At 36.3% G+C, this 22,588-nt stretch overlaps 1 protein-coding gene across 1 annotated transcript; it reads right to left on the bottom strand.

Moving 5' to 3' along the window:
- Positions 1-21,144: 21,144 nt before the first annotated feature.
- Positions 21,145-21,872, bottom strand: LOC119507943 (lactoylglutathione lyase). The gene has a single exon (XM_037801274.1). The coding sequence runs from the start codon at positions 21,823-21,825 to the stop codon at positions 21,274-21,276; it is 552 nt and encodes a 183-aa protein (XP_037657202.1). The 5' UTR covers positions 21,826-21,872; the 3' UTR covers positions 21,145-21,273.
- Positions 21,873-22,588: the final 716 nt, after the last annotated feature.

Below are 22,588 nucleotides of genomic sequence, written 5' to 3'. Positions count from 1 at the left end.
TCCTCATGCCAGTTTGGATGTATTATGTCCCCAAAAATGCCATGTTCTTTAGTGCAATCTTGTGGGGGCAGATGTACTGGTGTTGATTAGGCTGGAATCCTTTGATTGAGTGTTTCCATGGAGATGTGACTTAATCAACTGTGGGCAAAATGTTTGATTAAATTATTTCCATGGAGATATGCACCCTCCCCATTCAGGGTGGGTCTTGAGTCAAATCACTGGAGTCCTATAAAAGAGCTCACAGGCAGAAGGAGCTGAATGATGCAGCTTACAGAGACATTTTGGAGATGGCCACTGAAAGCAGACACTTTGGGGATGCTAGCCCAGTGTTTGCTCCAGAGAAGCTAAGAGAGGACAAAATGCCCCAAGGGCAACAATTTGGAGAAATCACAGGAGCTGAGAGAGGAGCTGGAACACAACCTGGGATCAGCAGATGCCAGCCACATGCCTCCCCAGGTAACAGAGGTTTTCCAGATGCCATTGGCCTTCCATCGGTGAAAGTATGTTAGTGTTGATGCCTTAATTTGGACATTTTTATGGCTTTCGGACTAAATTTGTAACCAAATAAACTCCCCTTTATAAAAGCCAAATGATTTCTGGTATTTTGCATGATGGCAGCATTAGCAAACTGGAACAGTCCTGGATATGTCACTTTAACTCCCTTAGTCTCAGGTCTCTCTTTAGTAATCTCTGCTAATAATGCCCACATTCTACGCAGACATACTGTGAAGATTAAGGGTAATGTATATGATATGCACAGGGCCTGGCAACATCAGTGCAGTGTTTAAAAAACATTTTAAGTAAGAGTCTGCTGTGTTTGATCTGTACATCTCTAGATTTTGGTAGCATAATTACCATTGTTCAAATGAAATACAGTTCTCTGTTCCTATCCCTATGGCTCGCTGGGCATTTTTTTCTGCTCTTGTAATATTGTTGGAGCCATCAATTTCCCTTTTAATTATATGTCATGCAAGAGAAACAATTAGTAATGGCTTTATAAAGATTACAAATCTATTTGTGAAATAAATCAATCATATAGGAATATTTTCAATATCCATTTTCTTACACTGGCACCTGATTATTCTACTTTTAAGGTTCATAATATAATTTCAGTTCTATAAAAACCAACTAACAACTTCTAATAATGCTTCTGACTCACTTGTCGATCTGCATTACCATGTATAGTTAAAAATAGAATAGAAGGTTTTCTCTTCTTAGGATTTAATTAGTCTCCTTGATTAATATTTATTAACAGTCCTGGAGTATGGGATGTGATCTGATTGCAAGATGTAGAAATCAAGGTCCTAAAAGCTTATGGTAAAGACAAAAGGAAAAACTTGCAAGATTGATTCTTCTGTGTTGCATATAGTGCCGTGTAAGCTCCATGAAGGCAGGGTTCTTTGTTTTGTTAACTGCTGTATTCTCAGGGCTTTATATGGTCCCTGGAACAGAATAAGCATTGAATAAATATTCAATTTGTTTGTTGAATAACTGATCTTAAATTTATAATGATATTAAGAAGCAGTTTATTTACTAAATTTTGTGTTTGTTTTGTGTCTTAAAGCCACACTAACATAATATGCAAATTTGGTATGAGCACTTGAAAAATCATTGAATGAAAGTGCACTTTGTGATAGGAAAAATAAGCATTTTCTTAAAGTAAGCTTTTATCTACCTGACCTAACTGATAACAGCATATGTTTTCTCCAGAAAAATGATAAATTATAAGTATTTAAAAATTGTCCAATTTAGATGTATTTTGGCATATGCTGTATTTCTCTCTTTCTCTTACATACACTTAAGTATTTAAGTATAAGAGTCAATCACATGATGGTGTAAAAATACTCTCCCAATAAATATATCATTGAAGAGACATATGACTGTTGCTGGTGTGTGTTAGTTGCTCAGTGATTATTTCTTTAACTAATTTATCAGACTTAATGAAATGTTCTTATATACACATGTACACAATTTGTTTCTAACAGACCCATTTAAAATACAGATGAAGTTTTTAGTGTGTTTTGGGAGTACAGAGTAAACATAAGAGATCAAATAATTATTCAAAGTAAAACTGAAGCAGAGTATTCTGGTACATAGAACATATTAGACTAACCAAATAATTTGTATCATTAGGTTTTTAGTGATCCTGAGCTAGAATGTAAATTTATAAATTTATTTTTAAGGATAAAGTGGATAATTGTTAAAATTGGTGCTCTAAAATCTCAACAGTGTTAATTTTAAAAGAAAATAAGAATCTGTTCATTCTAAACCACTGAATATAATTTAAGAGCAGAATTTAATTGTTCATATTTCTTATTTTTAGTCATATTTTTCCCTTTTGAGTGAAAATATTCTTGACCATTCTTCCATCCCAACTTTAGGGGAAAGATTTATGTTCTTTTAATCTGGAAATTTTTGTTATACTAATTGCATTCTAGAATGCTTGAAAGCTTGGGTAGAACAATTGAAGATATTGAAGCTGCTTTAGATTTTTCCTGTTTGACTGAAGCAAATGGCAGCATTAATCACTGTTCTGTTTTGTTTTGCCTCTGCTACTCTGACCTTTATGCATTTAGATCTGAATAAGATGACTACTGTTGATATTCTTGGGAACTAGGTTGAGATAATTATTCCCTAAATGTGACTCTGCTTGGATTATCATAACTTCCTTAAAACTACAGTAGTAGTAAAATACTATGGAAAATAAAGGAAGATTATATATAACCATTTATCTCCTCTCTCTGACTTTTGTGGCATTAAAAAAATTTTGTTATTGAGGAGAAAAAAAAATTCTCCCTTTGGCAAAGTGTGTGTGCTTGTGCGTGCACGCACACACGTGTGCAAGCACCATGCATGTACATATGTATGTAAGAAATCCAGGGATATGTTTCCCTGCACTCCCCCAACCTTGAAGAAAAATCATTTCATGACTCATCATTATCCTGAGTGAGAAAGTTTCTCTGTCTGGAAAAATTAAAATAGACAGTTTTCAACTTCACCACAGGTTACAGTCCCAAAATTTGTGTGTTTGCTATCTGAACACGGAACAAAGATATTTTCTCAAAGAAGCACATTTTCTAATATTAAAACCAATAGTAGAGGTGGTATAAAATTTGAGGTTGTTAGTGGCAGATATTCAAGAGAGGATTAAATATAGGGCTTCCTGTCTCATAGACCACTGTGTGGTTATAAACCCCAAGCAAAGACTGAAGTGCTGAATTTATAGTAAGAGCTTCAGCAAGGTCAAGTTTTAAAAAGACTTCCTTTTCAGCAAGAATAGAAAATATTTGACTGCCTATAGGAGCTGAATTTCATGGCTACTTAAAGAGTCTTGTTCACAATCCACTGTGGTCTCTATGTATTTCACCTTACTCTTTGACTTTAACTTTAACACTGAATACCTTGGGTACAGATTCCTTCCCAAACAGCTTTTGTGTCATCCCCTTTTGATGATGATGAGAAGATGCTAGAAGACTAAATGTCTTCTTTTACATTTGTGGCTGTTTAACACTGTAAATTTTAAAGGAGCTTGGGGGCTTCAAGGAGAATACATTTGGCCTTTTGGGAAACATTGAGGAATGCTTTATGAATTTGTGGTTCAGTCCCCTCCTCCCCCCATGCTTTGTTTAAATGTGTATGACAGTAGGAAATTTCTCTGCACCCTCAAGGATATCTACAGCATCTTTTCTCTTTGAGTTCATTCGGTGTATTGGGAAGGTGTTCAGAAAATATCAGTACCTCTCCTTTGTGTTTTTTTTTTTTTAATTTGAAATTTTTTTTTTTTTTAATTGTTGAGAAACACACACATACATAAATAAACTCAAAATATCCCATTCTGGTCACTTTCATGTGTACAATTCAGTGACATTAATTACATTCAAAATACTGTGCTATCATCACCACCATTCATTACCAAACTTTTCCATCACCCCAAACTGAAATTCTGTACCCATTAAGCAATAATGCCCCATTCCAACTCCTCCTAGCCCCTGGTATGCACTAGTCATCTTTCTGTCTCTATATCTTTGCTTATTTTAGGTATGTCATATGGTGAAATCATACAATATCTGCCCTTTTGTATCTTGCTTATTTCACTCTAAATGATGTTTTCAAATTTCATCCATGTCATAGCATGTCTCAGAATGTCATTCCTTTCTGTAGCTGAATAATATTCCATTGTATGTATACACCATATTTTGCTTATCCATTCGTCTGTTTGTGGGCATTTGTATTCTTTTCACCTTTTGGCAATTGTGAATAATACTGTTATGAACATCGGTATCCAAATATTTGTTTTGAGTCCCTGATTTCTTTTTGGTATATACCTAGAAGAGGGATTGCTGAGTCATGTGGTAATTCTATACTTAACTTTCTGAGGAATCACCAAAGTGTTTTCCACAGTGACTGCTTTGTATTACATTCCCAAAAAAGAGTAAGTGCTCATATTTCTTCACAGACTCTCCAACACTTGTTATTTTTCATTTTTTAATAGTAGCCATTCTGTAGGTGTCAGCTGGTATCTTATTGTGGCTTTGATTTCCATTTCCTCAATGGCTAATGATGGAGCATCTTTCCATATGCTTATTGGCCTTATATATATTTTCTTTGGAGAAATGCCAATCCAAGTCTCTTTCTTATTTTAAAAATTGGTTGTTTGCCTTTTTGTTGTTGCATTGTAGGATTTGTTTGTATCTTCTGGATATTAAATTTATATTGGATTTGTGGTTTCCAAAATTTTTTTCCACTTCTGTAGGTTGTCTTTATGCATCTGTTTTTACTGTGGTCCTCTGGATAGTGCCAGGTGTACCCTGGGGCTGACTGTGTTTCTGTGAGCAGGAAGGGTTAAATCAGCAGGAGAACAATACTCCCAGCAACTTCAGAAAGAATGGAGACTTCTTCTTCCTCCATAGCTGGTTTGTAATGTGCTGTCACCGCTGTTTTTGCATGTCTTCTGTGGTTCAGTTTTGAATGGTATGCTTTCTCAGAGTGACCCCTCTAACAAGTATGTGCTGTGCCTCCCATGAGGTTCACTGGATTGAAGTGAGTGCATTCTATGCACATGTTCTTTACATTTCCTCTATTCTGCTGTCCTCCTTGGCAAAAGCTCTGCCTCAAATACTTCGGATGACACTTAGAGAAGTTTACTTTTTTAAGTCTAAACTTGAAAGTAGGAGGGGAGATTCCAAATATAGCTTTTTCTCAGGATATCATAACTGACCAATTTGGTGTATTATCAGGACACCATTGAAGTGTTTAATTAAGAACTGTATATACAAGGTGCTGGTGTAATATATCTCTTAAGACATTCTCAAAATTTCAGCATGAAGAAGGTAGCTGAAATTTTCTCCCCTGCCAGAAGCTGAGGCTATGAAACTTTTTGAGAATCTGTGGAATAGTCACAAAAATTGTTGATGTACCAAATCAGGGATGAAGTATCAACATGTTCCAAATATTAACATCAAGCAGATTATACTATAACGCAGAATAATTAGAAATCAATAATAAATGAATAGCTTTAAAAAACCTACATGTCTGCAATACAAACAGCAATTTTCTTTCTAGGCTGCTGATTCTGTTTAAGAAACATGCCTTTAAAAATGACAGATATTAAGTGTGTCCTTTAATAATACACCAAGTTTATCAATAGTCTCACATCAGTGAGGCAAAGGGCAGTAGATAATCTTATTAAAGCAAATGTTTGGGCCCTACACACAGATTATACCATGCTATTGTTCTGTGCAAGTATATGGTGCTTTCTTTTTACTTTTTCCTTGTGTATTTTATAATTTTTTTATAATTAGCATGTTTTACTCTTAAAATAAGAAAGATAACATCTCAAGGAAAATAGAGAGTAGGCTCCTGATAAGCAGCAGTTTCCAAACCTTTTCTTGGAGAGTAGCCCATATTAGAAACAACCTAATTTATGCATAAAAGCCAAATCTTTTTTAACTGGGTAACAAAAAATCAGATCTAATATATATTTGGTTTGGTAAGGAAGCTATAATAAAATTAAAATCACCTTCTGTTTCCTTAGGAAAGAGTAAAGTTGGTACTTTCTCAGCATTTGTATCACGTTAAGAGGAGCAATTAGATTTCTTTAAACTCAGCAGTAACAATGTAAGGCTTTGTAGCAGAAGGGTCCTCTTGGAGGTCATCTGCAGCTATGGCAGACCAGGTCCACCTCAGAGCTTCTCTGGCTGCTCAGGAGAATGCTCGTCCTTCAGCTCAGGGCTGGCCAGATGTGCCTGTAAGTTAATCCCCCCAGGAGCAGCCCTCAAACCAAGAGGGACACAAACTGAAGAAGATTCTTCAGTCTTAATAGGGCATCTGCGGCATGTTCTACATGCTTTCTCAGCGGGTCCGCAGTAGGACTGAATCCCAGTTACCCACAGTGGAATCCTGCTCATGATTAATGGACTATCTCAGGCTTTCTTTCTTTCATTGTCTAAGTTCTCCACTCCTCACCTCCCAAATAAAATTCTTGCATTGTAATCCTTGTGTCAAGGTCTGCTTTGGGGAGAATACAAACTAAGATTGCATACTAGGTATTAGATAACTCCTTGAAACCAAGTCCTTCGTTGTGTTGACTGTGGAATCCCTGGTAATGTATTCCTGGCACAAATAAGAATGAAACATTTTCCTAGGCCTTAACTAGATCTGAATCTAGCAGGGAAGACAGTCATGCACCCAGCAGAACAAGGTAGACTGGAATAATTTCTGTAAGGTACTCAATAAAAGTGCTATGGGAAGTAGCCACTAATTATAAACTTGGAGATCAGCGAAGGCTTCAAGGGGGAAGTGTGCTTAAATCAGGTGTTTGAAGGATGCCTAAGATTCTGACAAGAAGAAAAGAAGGGCAGAAATGACGTTCTAGTGAAATGAAAGAGCAATGGCAATGTCAAAAAGTATTTCCCATTGGAAGAAAATAATAATTTTCTTGGGCTAGCTCTTGGGGTATGTGGGACAGGAGGACAGAAAACAAAATGATTCTAAATTAGTCCCTGGTGGCCCAGAAGCTCTGAACACAGTAGGGGGAAAGAATGTTTCAAAACTGTACATAGAGCTTTTTTTTTTTCTTTTTCATGTGACTTTAAAAAAAAAAAAAAGAACTCACCCACGCATTGACAGTCACTTCCTTTGCTAACATTATTTTGAAAGTCTGACTCACTGATACAGCTTATTCCTGAAACCCAAGACATTTAGAATTTGGATATCTATTTCTTTTGTTTCTTAAAGAGAAAAAGTAAAAAAGAAAGAAGCTTCTCTTTTGGCCTAGGATTTCAACAAATCTTTATATCTTGCATTGTCTATTTTATTAGAATTCCTTTATCTAAGCCTTCCACTTTGAAGCTCTCAGGCAGCCCCACTTTTTCCTGAAGGAGACTGTGATGTGATTAAATCATTCTCCTTATCATATAAATATGTTTTGTGGACAGGAAGATGCAGGAGACCAATGTAACAATAAAATAGTATAGTGTGGTGGGAAACATATTGGTTAGGAAACCAGGAAACTGGGGCTCCGCTTTTGGATTGGATTTACCCCGGCAATTTGGCCTTGGGCAAGTCATTAAAAGTTTGTAATCTGAGGAGTTAGACTAGAAGATCTCTAAAATCTCTTCTAGCTCCTAGCTCCTGTGATTAATTCAAGGTCAGAGGATAAAACCAAGCCTCTTAGGCAGGTCATTAAAAAAAAGCTATTTGAAAATTGATAACATTATAATTTTTTGAAAAAATAGAATGCAAATATCATTACCACTAGTTCCCTTAAAAGATCTATTTTCTGACAATTTAATGTAGGCCCCATCAATTAAAATAAGCATAATAGTGCTGACATAAAATAGTAATTTTCTAAAATGCATCTGATGGCACCAGGCCTTAGGGAACACTCCATTAGTTGCTGGAAAGAGGATAGCATTTCATTAAGAAATGAATCACAAGTAGAGCGCTAGATTCTGAATGTATTCCCTTCAGAAAGGTAGAACTTATTAATAAATGATTGGCTCTGTTTTGAGGTGTAGTGTTCATTAAGATGTTACAGCACAAAATGAGAGGTTAAAAAAATTGATTGCTTCTATACCCATATACTCTGAAGAAAGAGAAACAGTCATAATTATTAATTCTACCTTGTTTTATCATACACCTTCCAAATCAAGTTGGATTTTTGACTCATATTGGAAAATATAAGGAGTAATTCTTTTTCCCACATGATGATGGAAAGGTTTTAATGTACAGAGAAATAAATATGGTAGCAATAACTGAGCTCAGGACAGGTGAGAGCATGAGGGAGGAAGTTGTTTTGCCCAAGGGTAGCTCTTGTTGAGAGCACTGAACACAGTTGCATTCTAACACATTTTATTATTTAGAAATCTGAAATAGAGTTCCAATATTGTCAAGAGGGCCTCAAGAGAGAAATGTTGTGCTCAAGAAATATTTTTTTTTAAAATCATATTGGATTTTAGAAACCTTTGCCTGATTATTTACGTGTCAGACATCAAACAGTCTAGGGGAATACAAAAAAAAAAAAAAAAAAACAACTATACTTTGAACCTAATAGTACAATGGTAAGAATAACTACTTTCTTTCCAAAACATTTGAAAGTATGCCTGATGCACTTGTTAAGGCAAAATTCTAAATCCACAGATGTTAAGGTCACAAAAATGGTTTTGGTAAGGAGTGTTGAGTAGACCAGGAAGGAAACAAAAAGAGGAAGAAAATAAGCATTCGTGGCAGGCTTGCTCTATGCCAGGTGCCTTGATGTACACTTTATATATGTTAATTTTATGATCCCACAAACAACCCCATGAGGTAAGAATCATCTTCATTATATAGTTGATGGACTGAGATTTCATTAAAGTTAATTAACTTGCCCAAGATACTATAGCTGTTAATACCAAAGATCTCATTTGATTTCAAAAGTGGTGTGCTAACACCATACTGTTTTCTGCCTCAGATTATACACCTCTGCTGAAATTAAAAGCAAATACTGTACTTTTATATCCAAAGAATCAAATCACCATCATGATGTTAACATGAGCTCCTAGAACATAAGCCCAACATTGCTATCCTGCTGTAGATTTGGGTTGCACAGGGCACACGTGGCAGGCTGGTGGGACCTCAGCTAAGTCTGACTGATGGTTTGATGCACTTGATGGGAAAGGGGAGGACTGAATTATTGGGAGCTGGTGACTGGCTACCAGGGCCCTGAGTCCCAGTCCTGATACTTATTGGCAGGGCTGAAACAGGGTGAGGCAAGTGAGGCTTTTTCCTCTGGTGTGAAATGTAAGGGGGTATCAAGGGTGCCTAGGATAGGAGGTAGCCTTGGGATGAACAACTGTGCTTGTTTGCCCTGACTGTGCAGGTTTTCCTGAAAATCCCTCAGTCCTGGGCAAACTGTGATGGATTGGTCACCCTAATCTAAGGGATGTACTCAGGGTTGTATGAAAAAATGAGAATACATGGGTACTCTGGGGCTGACTCATAACAGTTTAATGCAGGTAGGAAAATGTTTTAGTCTAAATTCGACTATTAAAATTGGAATCGTGCCAACCTGAGTGAGGTCACAAGGTGATGAAATTCATGTGTCCTCAGGCCATACCAGCCTGGTAATGGAGCATGGGGAATCACAGTCTTGGGCATATCACCACCTGCTCTCTTGAATCCTCCAATGTGCTTCAAAACCTTTTCTACTTATTTCTGGAGTCCACAAGAGGTATTGCACCTGTGATAGTAAGCAAGTTCTTTAAGCCTTGGTTGTTTGGTGTGGGCATTGGTGTCCATCACTGATTGATGTTATAGGGCTCAAGCATTTTTTCCTGAAGCAGCCAGAAGCAGCCATTGTCAACACCTCAATCAGGGACTGCCTCCTGCTTTATTCAATCCTCACGGAACCAAGATTTGCTTTCTAATTCTCTCTTCTTTTCAATGAATTCATTCCATCCTTCCTGACGCAGTTCGATCTGAATGGGAGTATAATGGGGCCCCCGAAGAGAGGCCGAATTATAGTGAAGCTGGAGAAACTTCAGTTTCAAGGGCTCTTAAAATGTTCTGTATTAATTTTATATTATTTTTCTTAAAGAAGACCCTGGATCCATTTCGCCGATGAAACTGTATTAGGAGTACAAATTGGAACTTCTTCTCTGCCCTTCTCAACCCCTAATTACAGTGATAACTTATGACTTAGAGGGGTGATATCAGCAGAGAGATAGGAATATTTTTGTGCTGGAGAATTGATAACAGTTTAGCTATCAAGAAGCTATTGTTATGAGTATCAGAAGTGACTAAGGGAAAAGAATGAACATGATGAGGTGGGGAAGAAAAAGAAGGTCTTTTGTCTCAGCAAGCCAAGTGAAACAAATCTGGGGGTGGGGCAGCCGGGACCATTTCTAGAGGGGAGGCTGCACAGCACAGTGGTTGAAAGCATGGGCTTGGACTCAGAATACCTTGGTCCACAACAGAGGTCAAGTTTTTTTATGGGAAATGAAGGTTTTTTTCTTAGCTTCACAGAGATGGCAGGATAGCTAAAAATCTTTAAAAAGAACTTAGATTTGCACCATATACCTCAATTGCCTCTTAATTGCATCAACTTTGCTGCCCCTCCCCCCACCCAGTATACTCTCCACACCTTAGGAAGAGTGGCCTCAATAAATATTTGTTGAATGAATTAATTAAGGAATAAATAATCTATGGGCTAGGACTCCTTCTATTTCACTGTTGGATGTTGTCTTTACTGTTATTCTGACACAATGCTTTAATTGTTCCCAGTTACATGACATTTATAGATACTTGGGGCTTAAGTAGATTTTTTAAACTCCACAAATTCTTTAGTGATGAAATCATTTTCTACATCAGTACACCCAAAACCTTGAATAAAACTTGAGTGTGCAGGCACTTCAATCCCCCACACATGAACCCTTCCATTTATTTATTTATTTATTTATTTATTTATCTATTTATTTATTTATTTAATGTGACTCCTGGAGTAAGATAGGAATGCATTACAATTCTGGTAAATAATGATTGCATTGTTCCTTTCTCATGAAATTACTGAGGACTGGCACATCTTGGAGTAAATAGTAATGACCGGAATTGGATTGAAGTGAAGTGCAGCTGTTATACTTCAGTGTACAAACAGCTTTCAAATGACAGTCTAAAATAATCTTCCAACAGTGTTTAGGGATCTTGCCTGCAATTTTTTCCCATTGCCCTGGAATGTGATTCACTTGAGCTAGGAGACTTAAACTCAACAGACTGCCTTTTAAAATAGCTTAGAGAAAATTATCTTTAAAATACAGAAAATAGCCTGAAGCTTGGTATATCCATATATATATGACACTGATTTCTAAACTATAATATTTATTCTATATTGTGTCAGTCCCACATGTCTCCTGGGATCTATCTGAAATGGAATCTGATGGCTTCTAGCAGTAATACTTCCATGTGAAATCTTAAATCTAACCTGAAATATTTTCTCTTGTCTTACTGATTGTCTTTACATCAATACCAATGATGGTGATATGCAGATATAATTCAGTTGGTTCATGACTATCCCAATAGCTCTATCTATATGTATAAATGTACATGCCTAAATCCAGTTTGTTTTAAATAGCTTAATTTAGCTAAAATGCAAAATGAATTGAATTATTCTCATTTTATTTATGGGTGTGTGGGCAGTGGGAGATAGGAAGAAATAACCATGATCTTAGTGATCATTATGGATTGCAAGATTGAAACAAATAGAAGAGCAAAGTTTCATTAATTCAGTAAATATTAACAGAAAGCCCAATGGTACCCAAGTATTATAATAGGCTCTGGGAACACAGAGTTGAAAATTCTTTGTCCCGCTCTTGGATTGCTCAGTTTTTTGAAGAGACAGCCATGCGACAATAATCCGGTATTATGTTTGCTATAATAAATGCATGTAAAAAATAGGGAAATAGGAAGAGGATCACGTAACCCTACCTGAGAGAGAGGTTTTTACAAACCTAAACTGACAATGAAAGGATGAGGTGTTTTTTCCCAGAGTATAGGTCAGGGAAGAGCATTCCAGTAGAGGGGATAGTACATACAAGGGGGTAAACAGAGAGATTATGGATCATTCAGGTTGCTACAAATGGTTCAGAATTTCAGGAGAATAAAGTGTGAAAGAAGAAGTGACCCTAGGTAGACCAAGATCAGATTGGGAAGACCTTTGCATGCTATGCAAATGGAATTAGATTTTTATGCCCTGAAGTAGTTGAGAACTTTTGAGAATCTTAAACTGGTGTCATATTCATTTTTTTTTTTTTTTTTTTTGCATTTGACATATCATACTCCACATCATACTCATTCTTTATAGTACTATGGAGAATGGACTGAATGAGGACCATGCTGAGGCATGGAAACCTGTAAGGAAGCTATTGCAATCATCTATGTGAGAAGTGATAAATGCCTGAACTAGAGCAAACACAGGGTGTTGGAAGTCTTGAAGAACACCCTTTCAGATGAAACTGTAAAAGGGCCCATAGAAAGTTCCGAGGGGGACCAAGGAAGCCTTGCATTACTAAACCAAGATAGCCCTGTTTGTTTCCAGCTGTTCTGAAGAGATGAGCATATCACATTTCAAAAAACGTCAGATAATTCTCAGGCATGCCTTGTGGCTTCTTCTCTACTTTTCCTTCTCCTGGAATGCCCTCTTAATTTCTACTTAAATTACAATCCTCCTGTGGAGCTCTCATTTATCTCTGTACCTGCAAGCTTCACTGAACATTTATGGCCTAACCCCTGTTTGCATTAATCAGAAATCAACTTTGTAATTAAATTATACCCATTCTGTTTACCCAAACAAGAGACACTGTGTTTCAGAATGCCTTGCCTGTGGTAGGTGTCATGTCAGGTTCATTAGAAGCAGAGCCTGAGATAGGGATTCAGGTGTACCTGATTCATTGCCCAGTATATTTCACTCTTCTCAGTGGAGCCTGTGCAATCAGGTTGAATGATCAGGCTGTGAAGGAACATACAATGTAAGCCTTTAGTTTTCCAGACAAAATAAGAACGATAGGCTTGATCTTCTCTGAGGGTAGGGCATCAGACACAATGTCTCTTTCTGCTTAAATGTCTATTTCTGCTTAGATGTTTGGGAAATAATGATGATTCTACCCATTGCCATTAGGAAATAGAGCACTTCCATTAAAGGAGGAGTGGGTGTTATGGGGGATAACCCAGAATGGAGCAAACTGGTGATATAAGGTAAGTAAGAATAGACGGTAATAAAGCTTCAAAGCTTCTTTCTTTGATCTGTACAAATTAACAGACTCTACCTACCAAAAAATGCAAGCTCTCTCACATGCCTTCTTTACTGTCTGTTGTACTAAACTCCACAGTGACATGATCTTCTGTTATATGTAGGACTGCACACATAGAAGCCTGCTGAACTGGAGGAGTATTGTTTTCTCTTTGCTTATTCTATTTAAAACATTCTTTGAAGTTATTTTGACATTCAGCTACTTAAAAGTAGAAGCCTGAGAAAATAATTTAATGCTGGGACTATATGATGTCAGTATTTGGATAAAATGAACAAAAAAGTTATTACCACAATTTGCTATAAAGCAGCATGATAATGCATTCCAGAATGTGTTGGAAAATAATTTCAGATACTCAACAAATCATATCCCTAAAGATTAGATATTCTGATTTTTAAAAAATAATTTTGGTAGGATCACTTTTTATTTTATTAAGAATTTTTCATAAAAAAATCTAAACCCTTCTTAGATCAACCTGACAAAATACTAAATAGCTTTATCTGGTAAATGTAAGTTTAAATTAAAATAAAAAAAGCAGAGTCTGAAATGAGGAAGAAAATTGGATGGAGGGCATAACTTGTCTTTTGTCTTAGATGGTAATGTTGAAAAATCTCTCTTCCTGCTTGGGGGAAGACACAGGAGTAGGAGATAGGTGGAAATTGGAGCCAGAATATGTCATGATTTCTAGTGACAAAAAGAAAGCTGTGAACATCTTTGGGCCTTGGTTTCTTTGACTGCAACATGAGGTGGGGGGGTAGGCTTGAGTTTTAAATTACACATTCTGTGACTTGGGTTCCTTATAATGAGTTAGAAATTGAGATCCAGAGAAACATGCACACTTTCTCTTTTCTCTCTCTCTTGCTTATAGTTGTTTTCTTTGGGACAGCTGGGGAAGAGAAGGTTTTCCCAATGGAATAACAATTAGAGGGACATTGATGGAAAGCGAGGATAAAATCTTGAGAGCAAGTTATAAACTACTGGGAGCAGCTTTAATACACATTTAGTGGATGAGGGAGAGGGACTCCTGTTTTTCAAACCAGATTACAGTAATAGAAGAGGGAAAGGGCTAAAGGAGAACAGTAAACAGACAAGAGACCAAGTGTGTTCTAACAGTAAGGTGTAACACATAAAAGATTAGTCGAATATTTGCTGAAAGAATTCTGGACACTGGGACAATAATTGAAGCTTTCTTGCTTCTAAAATGGATGGAACATAGAAGTTTATGTTTGAAAGTTTTGGAAAGAGTAACAAGTTTTAGATAGGGTATTTTAAAGGAAAATAATTTCTGACCTCCTTTCTTGCTATTTGTTCTAGTTTGCTAATGCTGCAGAATGCAAAACACCAGAGATGGACTGGCTTTTATAAAAACGGGGTTTATTTGGCTATACAGTTACAGTCTTAAGGCCATAAAGTGTCCAAGGTAACACATCAGTAATCAGGTACCTTCACTGGAGGATGGCAAATAGCGTCCGGAAAACCTCTGTTAGCTGGGAAGGCACGTGGCTGGCATCTGCTCCAAAGTTCTGGTTTCAAAATGGCTTTCTCCCAGGACGTTCCTCTCTAGCAAGCTTGCACCTCTTCAAAACGTCACTCACAGCTGCACTCCGTTCAGTCTCTTTGAGTCAGCATGTTTTATATGGCTCCACTGATCAAGGCCCACCCTGAATGGGTGGGGTCACACCTCCATGGGAGTATCCCACCAAAGTCACCACCCACAGCTGGTTGGGGCACATTCCAAGCAAATCTAACCAGCACCAAAACGTCTGTCCCACAAGACCACAAAGATAATGGCATTTGGGGGACACAATACATTCAAACCGGCACACTATTCTACCCTGGTTCACACCTCTCCAACCCCGAGAGCCTCTTTGCTGTCCTCCAACACATCAAGAAAGCTCCTCTTTCGGGATTTGGCACTGAGTATTCTCACTCGTGGGATGTTCTTCCCTGAATATTGTCATGGATCATTGCTTCATCCCTCAGGTCTTTGCTCAAAAGTCATTTTCTAAATGAGGCTTGCCCTGTAAAATACCACTGAACACCCTTCCCTAACAACCCTTGCAATTTAATTTCCTCTGCTCGACTCCCTTTTTTCCATAGCACTTATCACCTTCTAGCATACAGAACAGTTAACTTATTTTCAATATTTATTATGTATTGTCTGTTGCCTCCTCCCCACCCCTCTTTCACCTCTAGCTGGTATGCCAAGCTCCAAGAGGGCAGGGATATTTGTTTGGTTCACTGATTTGTCTAAAGCATGTAAAAGGCAAAAATGGTACTCAGTATTTATTGAATGAATAAATGAAGATCTGTAAATCCACATGAACTGGGCAGTACATATAAGCTAAGAAAGGCAACAGGGAGATTTTCACATGCATCTGCTTTTCCTGTAGTTGGGAGGTACAGAAAGAGGAAACCAAATAAGACTATGGGTTTCTTTTGTTTCCTGGGGGGAAAACTACCTAGAAACTAGTCCTTTTACTATCAACTTAATGGTGTTTCCAGAGATTAATAATAATAACTAGCATTTGGGTGATGCTTCAAAATTCTCAAAGGTCAGTGTTATTTGTTAGCCCACTTTGTTTTTATGATACCCCTGTTATGTCTTTATAATAATTCTAAAATGATGAATCAATCTCTATTTTACAAATAAAGAAACTAAAGCTCAAAGAGGCAAAAACTTGTCCAATGTTTCACATTCAGCAAATGTGACCTTGCAGAAACTCAGGCTTTACAATTCCATGAGCTCTCTCATCACCCAGAGAAGACACACGGATGATACTACTAAGAGAACAGAAGTCAGGAGAAGCCAAAGCATGATGGTTGTCCAGAGACCAAGATCAGAGGACAAAACAGAAAGACTGTTAGAGACAAAGGAGAACATTTCCATCTACAGTGACTAACATTTATTGTTCAATATTCAAAACATGTTTTAAAAACTTAAATGGTATCTAATATATATTTTCCTCACAGTATTCATTTATGCTTTAAATGCCATGACATTTAGACTTTTGTAAGGGGACTTACTATTATTTTTTCTGTTTCTTCTCATGTAAATATAATTAGTTTCAAGAATTAAGGTCAGCATTCTGAAATTTTGTCATTATTTTCCAATATTTCTCAGCTCTCAAGCTATGATTCTCAAAATTGGATAGCAATTTTTGTTCTTTTTTATCATGCATTTATCAGATATTTTTATTTCTGGATACACAGCTGTTAACTGTAAAACTATTTTTTTTTAAGTGTCAACTTTCAATAATTAGCAATTTCATTCCTATTTTTTTCCCTAGCAACTGTTCTATTGATTGCCTAGAAATTGTCCCATCTGTGCTTAAAATTAAAGCAGGAAGTGTGACAGAAAAAGTTATATGTAAAAAAAGGATGACAGTATCAAAGAAACCTAAGTGCTATGATCCAAGAAACTGAAATTTATATGCCCTGTAAACATACACACATACACACACACACATTTGCAACACATATACACACATTTATACACTTATTAATTAATGTTGGCTTTATTAAAATAATTCCAGAAAAAAGTCCAATTACATTAAGGGGATACCATATGCTTGTTGCTCAGCTAAGTGCTGAAACTGTGCTTCAGGAGGTGTCTGTATTTTTATTATCTTTGTTCTACAGCTGAGGGAACTGAAGGTTAGGGAAATTAAGCACCTTGGTCAAGGTCCCACAACTCATAAATTGCAGAGATGAGTCCTCATTATGAACTCATTACAAGGAACCCAAGTCACAGACCACATAATTTAAAAATCAAGCCTACCTCCCTCCTGTGGCAGTCAAAGAAATGGAGGACCAAAGAAGTTCACTACCTAGAAATTGTGATAAGTTGTTCCTGGATTATCAAACTCAGAAACTATGTGAGATAATATTCTTTAAATGTATCCTGTGGAACACTAGAATCATAATCCCTCAGAGTATTTATTAAAAATTCAAAATCCTGGGCCTGATCTCAATTCCTACCACATCAGAATCATGATGATAGGGCCCCAAAAATTCTGATACATGCTAAAGCCTGAAAACCATGGCCTCCACTGTAATATATCTGTTTGTGATAATATAATATTAATTAATGAAATATAAGAACTTATCGAGAGCCTACTGTGTGTTAGGCACTGTCCTAGGTGCTGGGAACACAGTGGATAAAAATCCCTGTCCTGTATGCAGCAAATTAACATGTATGTTTACACTTTGACCCAGAAATTCTATCTTGGGGAATTCCAAAGATACATTGATGAAAATACAAAATGTCATACATACACATACACACAAATGTTATAGTATTTGTAATTACAAAAGAAAGAACCCAAAAGTCCACCGGGACGGGAAGGGTTGAATAAACCGTTATACACAAACCATTAGATTACTTTGCAGATAAAGAAAGGATTGAGGAAGATTCAGTGTATTCATATTGATTATCTCAATATATATATTTTTTTTTTTTTTTTTTTTTTTTTTTTTTTTTTTTTTTTTTTTTTTTTCTTTAAAGATTCTTGACATTTATTGCAAAATTGATATGTAGACAGTTTGGATAAAGTCTATGAAAATGCCTATTTCATTGCAGTTTCAGCAGTCCTAGGTACTGGCATTTAAAACATCTTTTATAATCTTTGCCTATATTGACAGGATTCAGATCAATGCATAAAAGTAGAAATCCTCTTAGCCAATTTCTACCCCCCACTCCCCACCCCCCGATTATTGGATTAATCTGACTCAACATTACCTTACCAAAGTACTGATGCTATACTTGGCTAAATATTACTTGCCTACTACTCTGGGACACCTGTGAATTTCTCTGCCACAATTGTGTCCTTTACCAAAATGTTCAGGCCAGGTAACTTCACACATTTCTTTAAAATAAATGAAATATTAAATAGTTGATTCAGAACATTCCTGCCAGTTCAGTAATTATTTTGGCAGAGGGACTAATGCCATTTCCTCACAATTCTTTTCTTCCTCCATTCTTAAGGGTAAACACCTGATTTTTTCTGTTCTAGTATAATAGCACCAGGGCACTTACATATTGAAATGCTTAGTACTTTACTTCATATTTTTCATCTCTCCTTTACATTACAATGAAGGCATTGGGCCTTTATGAAATCACGTATATATGTATTTCATTTTATATACGTTATTTATATATGTATTTCATTTTAAGATAGTTTGAGAGGAGGGATATGATTTTACAGAGTTATAAAGGGTTGCTAGGTCTGATATGGTTGAGAATCACAATCTTGGCTCTACTCTTTGAGGGCAGGAAATGTCTTATTTCTTATGGCACCCTGAAACAACTAGGTTCTCGATATTTAATTTTGCCTGTTGCAGTGTGTTTATGCCTACCCCAAAGACCTTATTTGTTCCTCCATTCTAGCAGTCTCAATTTTGATCCAGTATTTAACCACATGCAGGCAACTTGAGAAAATATGATCCATCTCAGTCAGAGCGGTCCCATTTCCTTTGCCAGCAATTATAAACAGGCAAATAATCCACTTCTGGTGGAGAGATGAGGGGAAGTCTGCTAGACAGCTTTGGGAAAAGTTTTTTACCCCTCATTTAAGAGACACACAAGGAACAAATGGTTTTCTTTCAATGGCCATTGCAGATCTACGCGTGACACTTGGAATCATGGTAGGTGTCTGTAATCATAGTATTATTAGCCAAAGAAAATGCTGAGGATTACAGGCTGAGAAAGATGGAAAGAATCTGGAGGTTCTTGTTATTACTGAACGCTCCATCAACCTATTCTAGAGCCAGTCAACTTATGTGCTTGTTACATCAAATAGAGTTTTTTCTTATTGCCAGCAGCAAGTATCTTTACTGATCCTTACTCTGCACAAACAGTTGTGTTACAGAAGAGTATTTATATACACTCTGTAAAATTCTGGTCAGAATGCCATTAAGGGAAGCCATGAGTGATTCTCTCAGCCATCAACTCTTAATTCAAACAACTGGTATTAAGAGTTCCAGTCTTAGCTGTGTAGGACTCATGGGAGACTGCCAATTTATTTTATGTTAACAGTAAATGACACAGTACTGCTGTCCAGTAATGAAAAACAAGAATGAGAAAACATTTTTGGTGCTTTATTTCATCCTTTCATATCACCACTTGTCAGGTAAGTTAATTTGGAAATAAGGTTTCCAATCCCTAGCAAGGCCTGGCAATACAATACATTCTCTCTCTCTCTTTTTTTTTTTTTTTCAATGCATGAGGTATACAAGTGGACTTAAGGAGTAAGCAAGGGAGAAGGCTGGAAATAAGGTTTATATGATAATTTATGAATCTAATTACACCCCCCCATTTTGATAATTCTAGTACTCAATACATGAAATTGGTTTTCTTCAGTTCCTACAACTCACCTTTTCATAATTAGCCTTTCTTCCTTCTGCCCATTATCTACCACAATCCTTTATTCCTTATTTACTTTCCTCTTCCCATTCTTCTATACTTCTTTATCCACGGAAATTATCTTTTTTATAGGCAGTACAGAATTAAAATTATTCCCAGTTCAGAATGAATATGCAAGCCCTTTCACATCCTTGTAGTACTCCCTGAGAGCAGCCTTTTTTAGAAAGAATGTGCTGGACAGAAGTTTGCAATTAAACATAGACTTATTTACAATTTTATTTTATTTAACTTCATAAGTACCTGTATTTGTTCGAACTGGTCACATAAATCCAATCCATCTAAAAAGGAAATGTAAAGAGCTTCTAGCAGTGCTAGCACAGTTGGCAAGGCCTATCCAAAGATCTTTCATTAAAGTTTGCAAAAAATTGAAATGTAGTTAAACCATGAACTAGATGTTTTTATTCTTAAGACCGTAAGAGATTTTCAAAATCACTTTGATTTTTAAAACCAAATATGAGTCACAGCAGGGAAGATCATTTAGCTGACTTCTGATAACTATTACGTTATCACTGAATATAATTGATAATAAATGGTTAATGGCATAATGCAGACCTTGGGATAGAGACTCTTCAGGAGTAATGTTAAGTACCACCTGTGCAGGAGTCACCTGGCTGTCCCCAGGGGAGTTATGTGCTAAAGACCTCCTCCATTGCTTACTCCTCACTGTGGTAATCAGGCCTGAGAGCTGAGAGGATGATGTTCAAACTTGTCCAAGGATTTTACAGGAAATTAGCAAAGGAGGTATTGTGAGGTACTAATATTTGAGACACAATCTAAATACTAAACATGATGATGAGATCTTGAGGACTTCAGCCTATTTATATTGTCTTCAATTTATTAAAGTTATTTTATATGTTTAGCCTTTTTCATAGGATAGTTGTAAGGATTAAATGAGATAAAGCATGTGACAGCCAAGTCCAGTGTCTGGGTATCCAGTAAACAATATCCCCTTCCTCCTCCTCTCCATCCTAAAAAAATGAAGTTAGTTCTTGAACTTTGGAAGTACTTTATAAATGAACAGAAATTGGTTTTTCTATCAGCATCCTTGTCAGCATGATTCTCAATTGCTCCCAAGAGGAACTTTTCTTTTGTAACACAATTCTTTATACTGTTTGAAGTACACATGAGGTTTCATTTTTGTTCAGTGTTTTCCTTACTTTTCATTGGGAAAAGTTATTTCTGAGGAATGAAACCCCAGAAGATATCCACAACAAAAACATGTTAAATGTTTTTTTGAAAATGATGATTCAAAGAAAGGCTTAAAAAATGTCTTATTTAGAAGACAGATGAAGGCCAATGCAGTGTCTGAAGGGAACTGTTCTAATTATTACTTCAAAAGTAAAGTTAAAGAATTACATTCAAGGGCATAAGATAAAAGCACTATTTTAAAACCAGAATTACTGAACAGTTAGGTGAAGTAGGAAAAAGAAATGAATTTAAGAATAATTTGAACTAGGACAATGATCCATTAGTCCTCAATGCTTTTGTTACATAACTACCTTGAACCACATTGTTTCCTTTTTGTCCTCTACAATGTCTTCATTGAAATCACAAAGACGTAGTCTCATAGAACTAAATAATAGTTATCATTGTGTTAGGATTCAAAATTTCAATCCAGTAGCCATCAGGATCTTGAATAAATGCCAGGCCTTTCATTTTACCATCATCAGGTTTCTTTACAAATTTGATTCCCAGTTCTTCAAATCTTTTACAAGCACCATGTACATCAGGAACAGCAATTCCAATGTGACCAAATCCTCGAGGGTCTGAATTGCCATTGTGGTAATTCTGAGTTGCATCATCTTCAGTACCCCAATTGTGTGTCAGCTCAAGTGTAGCTTTTCTGGAGAATACCCATGCTGTTTTTTCATCTTTATCTTTGGGGATGTCATTTTTATCCTCATAAGCCAAGAAATAGAGTGAAAATTTCATAGTGGGAAAATCTAATTTTTGAAGTAGCGTCATTCCAAGAATTCTTGTATAAAAATCTAATGACTTCTTAGGGTCTTTAATTCGTAGCATGGTCTGCTGCAATAGAAAATCCTTGGTGCTGGGGTCCGCATCGGAGCAGCAACTGAGGGCAGCCTCGTCGGTAAGGCCGGCTGCGGGCTGCGGTTCTGCCATAGACGCACTGCTGTATCTCAAAGAGGACGCGGGAACGAAGAAGCTACCAACACCTATCTCAATATATATTGCTATTAAAAAATCAAGATCAATTTATAGTGGTTGAAATTGCTACTTTTTAGTGTATAGTGTAAGTAAATAGAGGATATGAAAAAAACAAATTATACATTTGCTTGTCTTTTCAACAATAATCAATGGAAAGATGAGCCAGACATTAATGAAAATTCTTACCTACAAGTAGGGAGAGGAAACCTGGCAGAGAAATCAGAGATGGAAGTGAGACGTCTATGAATGTATTTATTAAGTTTGACTTTTTATTACAGAATTAAAAATTAAACTAAAAAAGAAAAAATAAATCTAAAGATTGGGAACAATAAACAATGAAAAAATGAACTGAACTGTATTTAACTTGGTGGCATAATCACACAGAAAAGCTAATTTTAGCAATTGATTTTTTAAACAGTATTTTGGTCTGTATATCTCAACTGGGTTAATGACAAAAAGAACTATAATAAAAGTTTATACTGCAATGAAGAGTTTTATCATTAGATGTATTGCTATTTTTGAAACTAAGTCATATGATAGGATAAAAAATCATGTAATCATGTTAATATTTTAGGAATCAATATTTTCTGCAGAAAAGAGAAGCAAGTATGAAATAGTAAAACACTTTGTGATTTTATATTTGAATTGGAAATATGAGTAAAATCCTGTGATTCCATTCCTCCACCTATCCAAATAAAAGATTTTTCTAATTTCCCAG

Source organism: Choloepus didactylus, chromosome 13 (assembly GCF_015220235.1).
Source record: "Choloepus didactylus isolate mChoDid1 chromosome 13, mChoDid1.pri, whole genome shotgun sequence".
NCBI classification, from domain to species: domain Eukaryota; kingdom Metazoa; phylum Chordata; class Mammalia; order Pilosa; family Megalonychidae; genus Choloepus; species Choloepus didactylus.
This window is presented reverse-complemented; position numbering and strand designations above follow the sequence as displayed.

Coding starts and splice junctions, on each gene's coding strand:
- LOC119507943 (XM_037801274.1), bottom strand. CDS start 21,825: ATGGCAGAACCGCAGCCCGCAGCCGGCCTTACCGACGAGGCTGCCCTC.